The sequence below is a fragment of the Oculina patagonica genome, chromosome 1 (genome assembly GCF_052425735.1).
Source record: "Oculina patagonica isolate OP01 chromosome 1, crgOcupat, whole genome shotgun sequence".
Taxonomy (NCBI): Eukaryota; Metazoa; Cnidaria; class Anthozoa; order Scleractinia; family Oculinidae; genus Oculina; species Oculina patagonica.
Genome location: NC_135758.1, coordinates 23,414,247 through 23,430,008, shown reverse-complemented (window position 1 = coordinate 23,430,008; position 15,762 = coordinate 23,414,247). Strand labels below are relative to the sequence as shown.

Below are 15,762 nucleotides of genomic sequence, written 5' to 3'. Positions count from 1 at the left end.
GTCTGCAGATTAATCCATATGGCTTGCACTGACAAGTTTTTTGTTTCATTTTGTAAGGTAATTAAAAACTTCGCATTTATTAAAATTAATGGTTCCTACAATTTCGTCCTAATCTTTAAGCACCGGGTGGTCAAACGACTGACTTCAGCCTTTTCAAGCAATCAAGTTTTGAATAACCATGTTTAGACTGTTCTACCAGGGCTTAACATCGATATTCGTCACATATCAATGCTATGTAGGATAAGGGTTTTATAATACGTGGTGATAATTAAAGGGTTTCGACAGTCTTGACACTTCTCAAAATAATTCCATTTGTTGCATCTGATGAAGTTCCATTTAACCGCCGCCGTGGCCGTGGGCAACGACAAAGTAGCTTTTTCACCGATTCCTTAAATTCAGGCATCTTGAGACAGTAAACAACTGGATTCAGAAACGAATTCGCGTATTGCGCTACTATTGTAATTTGTACCCTGAATGAATATGGATGGTGTAGATAATCTCTAAGTACAAGACTGATGCCAGAAGGCAGGCAGGTAATTACGGAAAGGGCTGTCACGATGAAAAGAGTCTTAGCAAGCTTTGTGTTTTGTTCCATAGACCTGCAAGTATTATTGCGAAACCGGTTACGTTTCGTTGAGATCCAAATCGCCAGATAGGCGCAAATAATGATCAGTACTGAACAGATGATGGTAATAGCCGTTAAGGATGTAAGTCCATTGTTACGTTTTCTACTATAGAGGTCAATGCTTGCGTTTACAATTCCGTTTAGGGAAGCTACAAACCAAATGAAGCTGATGGAAACGTGGTAGCACCACGTTTTTACAGTTCTATGACGAAATGGCCACAAAATTGCCAACATTCTTTCCAACGAAATTTGAACCAATGATAATATTGAAGATACTGTTCCAATAGCATCAACAATTAAGGCTGTTTTTACGACAATGCTACTAAGTTCCCTTTCCATGATCACTGCAATACCATCCAGGAACCATAAGATAACAGCTATTCCCACTAAGATGTCAGCAACTGCAAGATTTATAAGTAGATAGCTGGTACGCTTCAGTCGTTTCCGAATGGTCCAGAAGATGTAAACTGTGATAGAGTTTCCAATGATTATCAAAACTGCTTCACAGATGTAAACAACCATCCACGAGACTCCTTTAAACAAGTGCAAAAGTTTGGGTCCTGTGTTGTTCATGGTCTGTCGAGACCTTGGGCATAGGAGAAACTGATAAAACAAGAGAAAAAAATAAAGCAAAACAAGAGAAATAAATGGATCATACAGCTGGTCTTTCTTTCATCTTTATACTCTACGATGAGTGCCTCTATCTTGACGTGCTCAAATAAATCATTGTTTTAAAATAAAAACGATCAATTTTCTTACCTGACTTTAGGTATAGAAGGTGACTCACCGAACGTTTCGTCGCAAGATAAAGTTCTCTGTCCAAACTGATCGATATTCCTCTTGAATCCTCTTATTTGAAATTCAATTAGCTGTCAAAATCATTTTTGCAAAATAAAAATTTGAAATGCATCTAAGAAACGTAATAATTAAGCACTACAGGACCTAGTCAAATATTAATCGCCTGGTTTTCGTTCTGTACTTAAACCTTTGGAGATTTTCGTATGTCAGAATAATATAAGAACGTATCTTGAGCTGACAAATAGAAATAAGTAAAGTTTTTTTTATAAATTATTCTTTGAAATGAGTGTTCATATGAAGACACTCTCTTATTTGAAACATTCGGATAGCAAATCTCCCCTTTATTTCCAAACTTTCACAGAGAATATTAAACAAAAGATCTCACTGTGTTGTAACAGCCATTTGACAACTAATTTCGATGCACTCCCAATTGAGCAACGCAAGAGAAATATTATGTTCAGTAAATGACTGTGCGAAAGCTGTAACCAGCTGTCGTCTTTAATTTGTTAACATTTTGATATACGCGATGGATTTTCAGCGCCTAACATGCTGGTTTACCCAAATGTTCTGACTTATTCAAATTGCAGGTTTAGATTATGATAAATCTCACATTTGCAGGTTTCTTCCGGAGGAGTTTTGAAATCTTTGAGAATTATAGCTGTCTTACACAAAACCATCGAGGAAACTACTGTACATTACCCTCAGGAACCATTGCAACTAATAAAGGTACAATTTTTGTAATCCGTTCTAGTGGTTCAGTAAAGTGAAACTTTGTTTACATAAGGTAGCCCATTCATTTCTAAGGCTGGTCTCCATAGCGGCCCTGTATCTTAACAAAATAAATTACATCAACGAATTTAAAGGTTTTCAGTATTATTTGGCAAAAGTTAATAATCAGGGCATACACCACTCAAACAGTAAAGCTTTAAAATTTGCATAAACCAGTTTCTGTACTACTTATTTAAGTTAGGTCGCGCAGGACCCTTGCAATCATTTTGTATGTATTTATTTTAAGAGTATGCCCGAACTGCGACGACTAAACTGACTAAAGCCGACAACAAACGAAATATTAATGTGAATTTGTTTTTCTTAAAGTTCTTTGTAGAAGTAATTATAAGTTATTGATCTCAGTTTTGTGTCCGGTGCGCTGGAGCAAAGCAAATTATCATAATTAAATTCACAGCTTTAAATGAAGCACGCGTTGTTGTAAACAATGACTTGGAAGGTCTTCGTAAGTCTTAAACCTGCAATTTTGTGCCCAAGTTTTCTCCACCGATATAGACTTTCAGGAGTTGATTCGCGAGGAACATAAACTTAATGTACACTTTTGCGTTCTGACAAGAGACAAATTTGGAACGTCTTTCTCGAAAACATGATAGCGCGTTTCAAAGTTTACATTTCGCATTTTTTACTCTTTTAGAAGCCATTAGTTTCCAGCAGTTTTTGAAATCGAAATTTTCGTTCTTGTCAGAACACACAAAAAAAGTTATGATTTCTTATTCGGTTATATAATCATTTAATTCTGTGCGCTGTTCAAACATCACAGTAAACAGTCACCTCTCAGTAAAAGGACAATCATGATGTAATTCCATCATCCCCTATTACCCTTGATAAATTTTAAGGGAGTCGATGTTCAAAATGTAACGAATTAAAGCTTTACAAGATAGCACCCCGTCAAGAAATTTGGCTAATGAATTTATTAATGAGCAAGGGTCCTGCGCGACCTTAACCATTTTATCAACACGGTTGCCCTTGGCCGGAAGTATAATGACAACGTCTTATTTAAATTATCTTAATTGCTCAACAGAGACATACATACATTTACATTTATACATACATTTATTACTTTTGTCAAGCTAATTTTACTCTGCAACAATGTTCGTGATTACATATTATAAGACTACAATTATTTCTTAAATGTAAGTATTCAGAGACTGAGAGTTTACGTTGCATAATTATCTGATTTTTTTTTTAATTAACCAACAAAGATACTCTGAATTTATTTCGGAGAGGTAAGTTTTAGTAAAAGGTTAGCTAAGCGGTTGTCTAAAACACGCAATAACAAAGATCCGATAACCAACAATGACACCTTGTCTGATCTGGTCAATTTGGAAACACCCGTTATTAAGCCCAGCTTTATAGTTAGAAAGGCCCTTCATTAAGGGTCTCACAAGAATTTTACTGATTTACTTTGAGTCAACTGACTGCAATGAATTTGTAAATGAAACGTTAAATTCATTCTTTATTTCAGACTTCCATTCTTCAAATTAAGACTGAGTATAATATTTAAATGGAAGCTTGTTCCAAAACTGGAATTTTGATTGGAGTAATGTCTGACTTCACAAACGTCAAGCTTGATAACTTTAACGGAAAGGTTTTGTTGCTCTGTTTAGCGGAAGTGCCTAACTTATCTCGATATTCTTCATGGACCTCAAAGTAACTCCACTAGTTGCCTCTGATGAATTGTCATTAAACGATAGTCGTTGTCGTGGACAACTACAGAGTAGCTTCTTTAGCGAGTTCTTAAACTCCGGCATCTTGAAACAGTAAATAACTGGATTCAGAAACGAATTTGCGTATTGTGCTGCAAAAGTGATTTGCACTCTGAATGAGTACATGTGATGTAGGTAATCTCTTAGAGCAAGGCTGATACCAGAAGGCAGACAGGTAATAACTGAAAAGGCCGTCACGATGAAAAGAGTCTTCGCAAGCTTTGTGTTTTGTTTCGTGGACCTGCAACTATTGTTTGGGATCTTGTTACGCTTTGTTGAGATCCAAATCGCCAGATACGCGCCAGTAATGATCAGGACTGCACATATAATAATGATAGCAAACAAATAACTTAGTCCATTGTCACTTTCTGTTCGATAGATGTCAATGGTTAAGTTTACAAATGCGATTAACGAAGCCAAGAACCAAACAATTCCAACAGAAATGTGGTAGTACCATGCGTTCATAGTTCTATGGCGAAATGGCCACAAAATTGCGAGCATCCTTTCCAAAGAAATTAAAGCCAATGATAATATAGAAGAAACTACTCCAATGGTATCAATGAACACGCCTGTTTTGACTACAGTGCTTACACTTTGGAGTGGTATTGCAGTGGTGATGTGAAGAGACAGAAAAAATGTAATTGCTATTCCCACTGAGAAGTCAGCAACTGCGAGATTAATGAGAAGATAGCTGGTACGCTTCAGTCGTTTCCGAATGCTCCAAAAGATATAAACTGTGATGGTGTTTCCAGTGAGTATAAAAAATGCTTCACAGATGTAAACCACAATCCAAGGAACTCCTTTAAACAAGTATAAAACTTCAGGGTTTGTGTTGTTCATTGTCAATCTAGATCTGAGTATGAGAGAAAGGAAAAAGAGAACATTCACTCGACTGTGTTCTATTGGTATTCCATCCCTGAACTATGCAGCTAGAAGTCTTCCATCCGATTATACGAGTATTCATTTAGATCTCTTATTCTAACAAAGGTTGTTCGAGCGCTACCCTGCAGCAGTAAAGTTCGTCTCGAAATTTTTTAGCTGCTCTCGATATTTTTCAAAGTTCTTTGACGTTTCCGATGTCTTTGGTAGCGTTCTGATGTATCTATAATATCGCTTTATCACAGACAACTTTATCAAGTATCACGATTCCCGGCAAAAATGTTCTCTTCTCCCGAAACAACGTTTATAACAACTGTATGAGTTGTCAACCACTATAAGTTCAATCCTCGACAACCTTTCGTTATATTCTTGTAGATAGGTCCAAAGTTAATCAATTTGTTCAAACCTGAATCGGTGACATTTACACGGTACTTACCATCGAACTGAAAATGACTTTCCCTGATTTTTGTGTATTAAATGTTTCTTCCCTCAACTAATTATGGGGAGCTCTTTGTTGATAAACATTGGTCATGAATAAGCTTAAAAAAGAAACAAATTAACACTGCACAGCTTATCAGATATTAATCAAAGCTATAAAAACTCACGAATTTGATTGGTTAGCCAACTAGGACAGCATACTACTTAAAACAAAGTAATTAGACGATACACGTTATTGGTGCGCTTTTATAGGTCAGAACTAATAAATGGATTTCTTTTTCTCGTGGACTTCGAAAACAAACTCAAATGTTATCTTCCTATTTACTTAAATCGATAACGATGATTAGTTTTTCCTCATAGTCTGTCAGTTGTGATTAATCGGTTACAGGACCCCATGTTGTCCAATTCGAACTATAATCATAATCGAAATTAAGATATTGGTATCTCGCCTTGCAGCCTTTCGGTTTTGTTTATCACTCAGTTGTGTTATCATTACTTGTCGTCGCATTTTGGATTAAGATAAGATAAAGATAAGAAACTATATTAAGTGTCAAAACCTTATAGCCTGGATTAATTCTAAATTCATGTTGTGGTCATTATCAATTCATATTTGGAGTTTTCTTTTCGAGAGTCGACGAAAAAAGTAAAATATCGTAAGTGTAAACGTTTTTGGAAACTTTCCCCATCCTACTTGGAAGCAATTTAATACAAAACATCATACTCACCAGGGCGTGTAAAAAAGTGAATAAGTTCGCCGAGTCTGAATTGGATTCGTTAACACCCCAACAGGAAAGCTGTGCGATTTTCATAAAGTAGTTTCTTTGTTTAATTTAACAATTTTATTAAAACGGGTGACCTTGGCTGGAGATCTAACAACAATGACTCATGATGAACCTCACTTCTAGATTTGTTTTAATTATTTAACACAGGTTTAGAAGCAAGTTCTAATAAGACGTTTTAAGTTACATATGTGTTAGACTCCAAAAGTAAATAAATGTAAGGTCTACTTAGAATAAGACTTGGATGACCGTCGTGCAGCTGAATATGCTCAGTTAGAGCCTACCTTGGTAATTATCTCAATATTATTTAGATTTAACAATTACTAGTTGATACTCCGAATGTTCTTTGGAGAAAACACAAATTTTATTGAACCAGAATTTTGCAAATTTCATTAAGTAATTTCTTTGTAATTTGTAATTTCTCTCTTCCCAACAGGAGAGCTGTGCGATTTTCATTAAGCCGTTTCGTTGTTTAATTTAACAATTTTGTTAAAACGGGTGACCTTGGCTGGAAATCTAACAACAATGACACATGGTGACCCTCATTTATGCATCTGTTTTAATTACTTTCAAGTAATTAAAAATTGTGTTAAAACACAATTCAACACAAGTATCTTTTTATGGAAAAGCAAATTTTAGTAAAACGTTTTAATTAACATCTTTGTTAGGCTCCAAAGAGGAACTAATGTGGAATGAGATCAGTTTTATTCTAATGCCTACTTGAAATAAAATGCTTAGATGACATTCGTGCAGTTGCATCTGTTCACTTAGAGTCTACCTTCGGTAATTGTCTGAAAATTATTTGAATTTAACAATCACTAGCTGATACTCCGAATGTTCTTTGAATAAACACAAATTTTATTGAACCAGAATTTTGCAAATTTCATAAAGTAATTACTTTGTTTAGTTTGTTTAAATGATTGCCTTCCACTGGGTAACATTTTTCTTAACTAATTAACCTAGAAGCTTTTTTTAATCTCGTTATAAATTGAACTAGGAGTAATTTATTATGTGGTACCGTTTAACTAATTAGATCTCGATAGCCTTAAATGATCTCAAAGTAATCCCACTGCTAGTTTCTGATTCATTTTCATTAAACAAAGGGCGTCGTATTGCACAACGACAAAAAAGCTTTCTCAGTGACTCCTTAAACTCTGGCATCTTGAAACAGTAAACAACTGGATTCAGAAACGAATTCGCATATTGTGTTGCTATGATGATTTGACCACTGACTGAAAACGCATTTTGTATGAAGTCTTTAAATACAAGGATGATACCATACGGCAAACATGTAATTATTGACAAGGCCGTCATCACAAACAGAGTTCTTGTGAGCTTTCTGCTTTGCTCCATTTGCCGGTGAGTGTTTTTACCGTGTACTTTGTTTCGTCTCGTTGAGATCCATATGGCGAGGTATGCTCCACTGATGATTATAACTGAGGTTATAAATGTAATCGGAGTCAAGATGCTAATATTAACATTTTCTGTTTCCGTGGCATGTAAATTAAGATATGTGTTGAGAAACATATTTAACGATGAAATAAGCCAAATAAACCCAACCGAAACATGGTAGCACCATATATTTAATAGCCGATGACGAAATGGCCACAAAATTGCAAGCATTCGCTCTAAAGAAATTAAAGCCAATGATAACACTGAAGATGTTGTTCCGATAAGATCGATAGCTGATGCCGTTTTAGCTACTGCAAAATAATTAATACCCCACTCCAAATAAACCTCAATCGTTGCCAAGAGAAATAGTGTGATTGCTATTCCCACAAGAATATCAGCAATTGCCAGGTTGATGAGAAGATAGCTGGTACGCTTCAGTCGTTTCCGAATGCTCCAAAAGATGTAAACTGTGATAGAGTTTCCAGCGAGTATCAAAACTGCTTCACAGATTTGAACCACCATCCACGGAACGCCAATCAACCTAGTAAACTCAGGATTGCCAGTGTTGTGGCTTGTGTTGGTCATTCTCTATTCGGAGATAAAAACAAAACTGCATGAAAAAAGCTTTTCTAATCGGTTTACACCTCACATGAATATCCGAAATATACATAAATGGTAATACGGGATAAAGCAATGTCCTTACGCCAGTTTTAAAAATCTTCAAATTTAACAAACCTAAGGTATATCTTTTTAGAGATATAAAAGACTTACAAATTGTGAAATTAAAAACAAACGTTTCCTCGCAAAGTCAAAATTTCTCAAGCCTTTTTATACAACAATATTAATATTGTTAACAAAGTTTAAAACTCTAAATTATTATTTTGACAGAGGGACCATAAAATTTAATTTAGCTCTAAAACTGGTCTATTAATGATACGTACACGATACGAAACGATGATATGATATTCATCTACGAGCTGAGGTTGATTGACAACCCTGCTGAGATATTTTGGAGGATTTTTCAAGACCTTCACAGGAAAATAATGTAAAGGAGTTTGCAAATTGCCCATGTTAGTTCGACACTGTTTTGACGTTTTCATGGCGAACTTATTTCATTGAATGTAGCTGAAAAAACAACTGAATTATAGCTCAGAACGTATGTCCACCAGCAAGTAGTTATTCCCAGTGTTGAAAAAAATCGTGCTTTTAAAATTGCTTTTTTTTAATAGAACCGTTAAGCTTCAGGTCATGTGACGTTCCCTTTATGATACTAAAACTAATGCGTACATGAAAATGCTGAAAGTTGATTAAAAACAACATTCAAGGGTGCTATCATATGTTTTAAAGGGACTGTGTCACGGCTGAGTTAAGTTCATTTTTTTTAGTTTTGCCAAATACTCGCTATGAAACGTAATGTTTGCAAAGAAATAACTCCTGTGGATCCAAATGACAAACGCATAGCATCATTGCAACCAAACTTGTTTTCCGGGCGTTACAATTTAAAGTTACAAAAAACATACTAACTTTGCAATCCGTTTCAATCTTCGTCACTTTTGGCCATCCATACCTTCTTTTGTATTTGCTGTGTTATTGAAATGTTCCTTCACTGTAAGAGGTTATTTTTTTTTTATTTTACCGAATTGATGGTCATTTCCGATGCCTAAATTTGACTTAAATCCGTGACACAGTCCCTTTAAATTGGAGCAACAGACAACGTAGCCAAAGCAGTCTTATGTAAATTAAAAGCACTCACTGTTGTGTTAATTGGAGACGCCGGTACGACTTTTTTGGCAGGCTTTATTGCAACCTATCGCTAACAGAGTTACGCGCGATGTTTACCTATTAAGGTTAAGAGGAGGGCTTAGAGAATGAGGTTGCTACGCAACTGAAAGGAAGGGAAAAGACGTGACAAGATCGGATTCTCTGTTTTATTGAGCTTACGTTTTGGGTAGGTATAAATAAACCGGACTGTAAGCAAAAACCACGAAATACATCCGTATTTAGTTACACTGAATGTTACTATTTCTTATTACTATTTCTTTTAATGCATGCTCCAAAGATAGACACCACGTCAAAAGAATCATGGATACATCAAACGGAAATACAGCTTGACCCCGCTAATTTGAACTCGGTTCCCCCCCCCCCCCCCCCCCCCAGGGGGTTTAGAGAAAGGGGGCGGGGTGGCCCCGGGGGGGGATGGAACCCCCCACCAAAAAAACGGAAAAAAAAAGAAAGACCGGAGGGCGCTTGGTCGTGGCTTCTCCTATTTCACTCCGCGTTGAGCGCGTTATATATTTTAAACTAAAATCCAATTCCTCTATAATTTGCCCTTCAGTCATTTACTACCGGCTATTTCGAATTCCCGCTATTTCGAACTATTATTTGTTTCCCCTGACGGTTCGAAATAATCATATCGTTCAGGGACTTGACTTCTTTTAAGTAGCACCAATTTGATGGAACATAGAGACCTCTACAGTTTGATAAGTTCGAAAAGTGTCGACAACCTTTAAGAATCTCAACGTGACTTCGCCTGCATTTCCTGAAAGCCGTGGAAGGCGTTGTCGTGAAGTCTAGTTAGTACAACACTCCAGTTCTACGCAGTAAAATAAACAATCTTTTTTCAGTGTGTGGCATCTCTCGGAGAAAATTATTTCTCAAGCAGATATTACAATAATTTCAATACTTACCCTGGTTTTCTTCGGTCAAGTTCCTCTGTACAGAACCCGATATTTTTCTCAAAGACCAAGATCAAAATTCAATGGCGAAATTTTTCAAAGGGAAATGGCTAAACAAAGGAATTATCGTAGGTCCAAATATTTCCATTACCATATGTGTCATGAATCAGTATTCGCACTGTTAAAAAATATCTTGCCTTGATGACATTTTTAACATGTACAAATTTAAATAAGATGTTCGGCTTGACGTTTTTGCGTTTAGATTGACAATGCTGCAAATTGATTGGCCAGGGTGAGATGTTTAAAAAAAACAAAGCGGTAATTTAACACTGTGAACAATACAGTACTTATGTCTTTTACAGTTGTAGCCATATCTTAAAAGACCGAAACTTTTGTTTTTTTTCGATTGGCAACAGCGGAAGGCAAGTAAGGTTACAGATAAAAAGTATCCTTTTGTTTCCACATTAACAAAAATAAATCAATCGATTTATCCCTTATTTAGAAGTTAGAATTAACTTTATATACATTGTTAGCACCATCTGCCACATGTTTCACTTTCTTAGGCAATTTTAAAGAAATTTTAAAATACACCAACCAAGCTGTTTCCATATCCGCCTGATCCCGATTTTAATACAGGCTTTTTTTCGAGGTATTATTTATAATCATAAAAAAGTAGGTTTGAAAAACGAAATGAAACCTCCTTTTTCTGATAACAAATTACACCGCGAAAAAGCCTGTATCAAAATCGGGATCTCAGTGGCGGATTTAGCCAACATGTGGTTTTCAGCTAATTGGCTTTTTCTTATGTTCATGACCCTATGCAACAACAGAGAAATCCACTGTGATGCACAATTGCCACAACAGAGGAACATAACATGAAAAAGAAATGAAAGATGCTTAAACCTACTCTTTTATTATTACAAATTATACCGCGAAAAACATCTGTTTCAAAATCGGAATCTGGCGGATCTCGGCAACATTTTGTTTCATGTACTCTACATGAGGTTCATATAATGTTCCTCTGTTGTGAAAATTGTACAGCATTGAAGAATCCGAAATAGAAATTGAATGGTGAATTTATCTATTGTTGCATCGAAAATCGCAAATGCCAATTAGCTGGGAATAGCCACATGTCGTTATCGAATATCTCATTATTGTCACTTCCAGCTTAATTATCTTGCTTTTGTGGCTTTTTGTATGATATACTAAAGATATACTAAGCAAACAAAGCAGTTATAAGTCAGAACACACATTTTTTTAAATAACAAGTAATTATCCACACAAGTGAAAAGTACCTTACTTTTTATTGAAGACTCACTACTGGAAGTAAAATTTGATTAAAAACTCCATCGAGTAATAATCCAACGTCTGAGATTTAAAAACAATCTAGTAAAAATTCACATACGTTTTTATTTTTCAAACGTTTTGGATAAAACTAAAAACCAAAGTTCTGGAAGATTGCTTTCAGGCTAATGGCAAAGGACCTCAAATAAATTTTAACTTTATTACAATTTTAATGTAAAACATCATTTTTTCCAGTTTAAATTTGTGAAAAAAAATTTAATAAACTGTTTGAAATTTAATTGAAAACTCTGCAAGTTGCTTCGCTTAGAACTTGTATAACCCCTTAAACTGTATAACTTGTATAACTATAACTGCCAAGTTTCATCTTACGAGATAAGTCGATTTGTGTAATTTAGCGAATGAAGCGATTCAAAAAAAAAATCAAAAAATCGCTAAATTAAAATGTAGCTAAATACGGATTTTTCAAAATCGCTTAATTAACGTGTCGCCAAAATTTCATGTAATAAGGTACTTAAAATAAAATTTGGTCGATTAGATGACGTCATTGATTCCCCTAATTTGCACATTTTATGATTTTTTAAGCTTAAATATCTCCGAAACTAAGCTAAAACAGATATTTGAAAACAGAAAACGCCATTTTGACTTTTTCGTTAAATAAAAATGCAAGAAGTTAAAATTTGATCACAGTAGCACTTTAAAATAAAGCTTAGATGACAGTCGTGTAGTTGAGTATGCTTACTTAGAGTCTACCTTGGGTAATCTACTGGATGTTTTTTTATCTAAAAATCACTACAGTAAAATCCGCGAGTAAGAACTTAACTTTTAAGAACCCTGTTATGTTAAAATTTACCAGTAAGACACTCTCTTTATAGGAATCCATAAAGCCTTAAATTTGGAAACAGGTTCTTATTTTCTAAAATCGATTAAAAATGTATAAATAAGATAAGTCGACATTCTGGATCCTCTTTGGAGACACCTAGGGGCCTAATCACTCCATTTGCAATGTACATGCCAATGTTGCAAATCATAAAATATTATCATTGATACGATGATATAAATATAAATACAAATGGTTTGCAAATTTCACTTAAAGCGGAAAAAGCTCAGAGTACTACTAAAATTCTATTAGCTCTAATGTTAACTTTTCCACAGAAAATAAGAGTCTATTAAACCTAAAAATATTCTAAATTTGTACTAATTACCAGTGATGTAAGAACCTGTTTAAACTAACTTGGGGAAATGCAGGTTCCTACTCGCGTGTTTTTACTGTAGCTGATACTCCGGGTGTTCTTTAAAGAAAAACACACACATTTCATTAAAACAGAACTTTGGACATTTAATAAAGTAATTTCTTTCAATCACTTTTGTTTAACGATTGTCTTGAGCTGGGTCTTGCATTTCTGAACTAATAAACAAAAAAGCCTTTTTTATCATGTAACTAATTAGAAACTATCGATCCTTGAATGATCTCAGAGTAATTCCACTGCTTGTTTCTGATGCACTTTTATTAAACAAAGGGCATCGAAGTGCGCAACGACAGCTAAGCTTTCTCAGCGACTCCTTAAACTCGGGCATCTTAAAACAGTAAACAACTGGATTCAAAAACGAATTCGCGTATTGTGCTGCAAAAGTAATTTGCACCTGGAATGTATACATATCTTTTAGGAAGTCTGTAAATGCAATACCGATAGCATATGGCACACATGTAATTATTGACAAGGTTGTCACCAAAAGCAGAGTTTTTGCGAGCTTTCTGCTCTGTTCCATTTGCCTGCGAGTGTTTTTACCGTCTACTTGGTTTCCTCTCGTTGAGATCCATATGGCGAGGTATGCTCCGGTGATGATTATAACTGAGCAGACAAATGTAATAGGAGTCAAGATGTTATAAGCATTCTCTGTTGTGGTGGTATGGGGGTCAAGTTCTACGTTTATAAACACATTTAACGCTGAAACAAACCAAATAAACCCAACCGAAACATGGTAGCACCATATATTTAATAGCCGATGACGAAATGGCCACAAAATTGCAAGCATACGTTCTAAAGAAATTAAAGCCAATGATAACACTGAAGATGTTGTTCCGATAAGATCAATACTAGATGCCGTTTTGATTACTACAAAATTATCATTAACATCCCACTCCAAATAAACTCCAATCCTTGCGACGATAAAAAGTGTGATTGCTATTCCCACAAGAATATCAGCAATTGCCAGGTTGATGAGAATATAACTGGTACGCTTCAGTCGTTTTCGAATGCTCCAAAAGATGTAAACTGTGATAGAGTTTCCAATGAGTATCAAAACTGCCTCACAGATGTAAACAACCATCCACGAGACTCCTTTAAACATAGTATACTCAGGGCTGTTGTAGCTTGTGTTGGTCATTCTCTATTCGGATATGCATAAACAAAACTGCATGAAAAAGGCGTTGCTAATCGGTTTACATCTTACATGAATATCCGAAATAAACATTAATGACGGGTTCGTTAAATTTACCTTGGTTATTCGGGATGAAGCCAAGCAATGTCCTTTCCTGACCTGAACTATGTGGCTTTAGCGATATAATTCGCCAAGAGTAAATTTGAAATTATATAAGCCGTGGACCTAGTAAACACACAAGTTGAAAATGAAAAGAAACAATTAAACACCATATAAGCTTTTTGGCATGAATATTTATGTGGAGATAATTTTTGCTGAAACACTATAAATGTGGTATAACAAGCATTAATATTTTAAACAAAAAAAAAAGTTAATTTATAACCAAACGTTTTCGACGAGAGTCACTGCACAAAGTTAAAAATTCTAAGCCTTGCTATTCGGCAGTGTTAGTTAAATAAATATTGCTGACCGAAATAAAAGCTCACAAGGATTATTTTTGACAGATAGACAAAATTAAGTTGCGGCTAATTAACGTTCTATTGTTAATCAACCAAACTGTAATCCCTAAGAAGCAACCTCCAGTTTTGCTTCAACTATTATTAATAAAATGATACTTTTCTCCTAACAACCTGTTTATAGTCATACTCGTGATTAACAAATCGGTGTCCCGCATTGCAGTCATCCAATTTTGTTTATCACTCGGCTGTGTCGCCATTATTGATCATATCAGGTTTGGAGTTTTTCCAAATCCTTTTCATCACCAGTTTGGTTCAAAAAATAGTTTCATGTAGAGAGCTTCCTTTTCAAAAGTCCATGGAAATGCGATGCTCCATGAAAGCAATTAAAAGTCAAGATACCATGCCTACCAGGGGAGCATTTATCGCTTATAAGCATACTTAGTCTTAATTCGATTTGTTATCACCACAATAGGAACCTTTTGCAATTTGCATAAGAAGTTTCTTAATTGTATTTAACGATTTTATTAAAACGGGTGTCCTCGGCAGGAGACTGAACATCTTTCTGTTTTTTCTTATTGTACAACACAGATTTATTTTTCTTTTGGTAAAATAAAGCTTTGATGACAGTCGTGCAGTTGAATACACTCAATTGGAGTCTACCTTACGCCGTGAAATTCTTCCACTTTTTAAAACTATTCGGCCTTATCTCACCTAAACTTTAGGGTTAATTGCCAAGAGTTAATTGAAATTTAATAGGCCGTGGACCTACAATAGTTAATACGCAAGTAGCAATAAGAAATAATTACACTAACGTAATAAGAAGAACATATAAATGTGGTATGAAAAGAAATAAAAAATACCTTTAAATATCTGAAATCAATACTAAGTCAAAATTTGTAAGTAAGACACCAATTGGTCCATTTTCATGCAAATCAAAATCATTTTTTATTTGAATGGTTACGCAAGTAGACTCGTTTTTAAGCAGAGGCAAAAGGGAACTCGGAAATGACTTATTACTGTATAAATATTGGGAATGCAATATTCGAGGATTATGGCCTTCTCCAGTGAGGTTTCTCCTTTCATTCAAAATACTTTTATATGTTCCACCCTTCAAGTATTTATTAAATAATTGTCCTGCATTTGCTTTTTCGGTGCATGACGGTCCTTGGGGAAAAATATTTTGTTACTGTTATTACCAGAAAACGAGCACGGTTAGTTACCCAGTTTTTTATCCACTATGTTCTTTTGTTGTGGCAGAATTTCATTTGAAGGAATCAAAACAGAAATTCGTTGGCGGGTTTCTTTTAAATACCATGCTCGCAAGAAAACTATGTTTCGTTCTTAAATCGTAGGAACTGCGCCTCTTTATATTAACTCAAAGACCTAGTTTTCCTTCTCTTTTCTTTTTTAATGAAACATCAAAGAGTGAACAATTATATCAGCCCAGCAGTGAATTAACCGAGTCTGGAAGTAAAAATAAAATTGAAAAGAAAGGGAAAGGTGAAACAAAGACAAAGAGGAGGACATGTTGCTCCCACTTCT

The 15,762-nt window shown here is 35.1% G+C and overlaps 4 protein-coding genes across 4 annotated transcripts; all 4 read right to left on the bottom strand.

The window, feature by feature from the left end:
* Positions 1-268: 268 nt before the first annotated feature.
* Positions 269-1,198, bottom strand: LOC144645760 (adenosine receptor A3-like). Its single transcript, XM_078505309.1, has one exon. It carries the CDS (start codon positions 1,196-1,198, stop codon positions 269-271), a length of 930 nt encoding a protein of 309 aa, XP_078361435.1.
* A 2,627-nt stretch (positions 1,199-3,825) lies between these two features.
* LOC144645750 (somatostatin receptor type 2-like) lies at positions 3,826-4,755 on the bottom strand. The gene has a single exon (XM_078505297.1). It carries the CDS (start codon positions 4,753-4,755, stop codon positions 3,826-3,828), a length of 930 nt encoding a protein of 309 aa, XP_078361423.1.
* Positions 4,756-7,040: 2,285 nt separating this feature from the next.
* On the bottom strand, positions 7,041-7,988 carry LOC144645740 (histamine H2 receptor-like). The gene has a single exon (XM_078505288.1). It carries the CDS (start codon positions 7,986-7,988, stop codon positions 7,041-7,043), a length of 948 nt encoding a protein of 315 aa, XP_078361414.1.
* Positions 7,989-12,832: 4,844 nt separating this feature from the next.
* Positions 12,833-13,768, bottom strand: LOC144645729 (adenosine receptor A3-like). Its single transcript, XM_078505281.1, has one exon. It carries the CDS (start codon positions 13,766-13,768, stop codon positions 12,833-12,835), a length of 936 nt encoding a protein of 311 aa, XP_078361407.1.
* Between the last annotated feature and the right edge of the window lie 1,994 nt (positions 13,769-15,762).

Coding starts and splice junctions, on each gene's coding strand:
- LOC144645729 (XM_078505281.1), bottom strand. CDS start 13,768: ATGACCAACACAAGCTACAACAGCCCTGAGTATACTATGTTTAAAGGA.
- LOC144645760 (XM_078505309.1), bottom strand. CDS start 1,198: ATGAACAACACAGGACCCAAACTTTTGCACTTGTTTAAAGGAGTCTCG.
- LOC144645750 (XM_078505297.1), bottom strand. CDS start 4,755: ATGAACAACACAAACCCTGAAGTTTTATACTTGTTTAAAGGAGTTCCT.
- LOC144645740 (XM_078505288.1), bottom strand. CDS start 7,988: ATGACCAACACAAGCCACAACACTGGCAATCCTGAGTTTACTAGGTTG.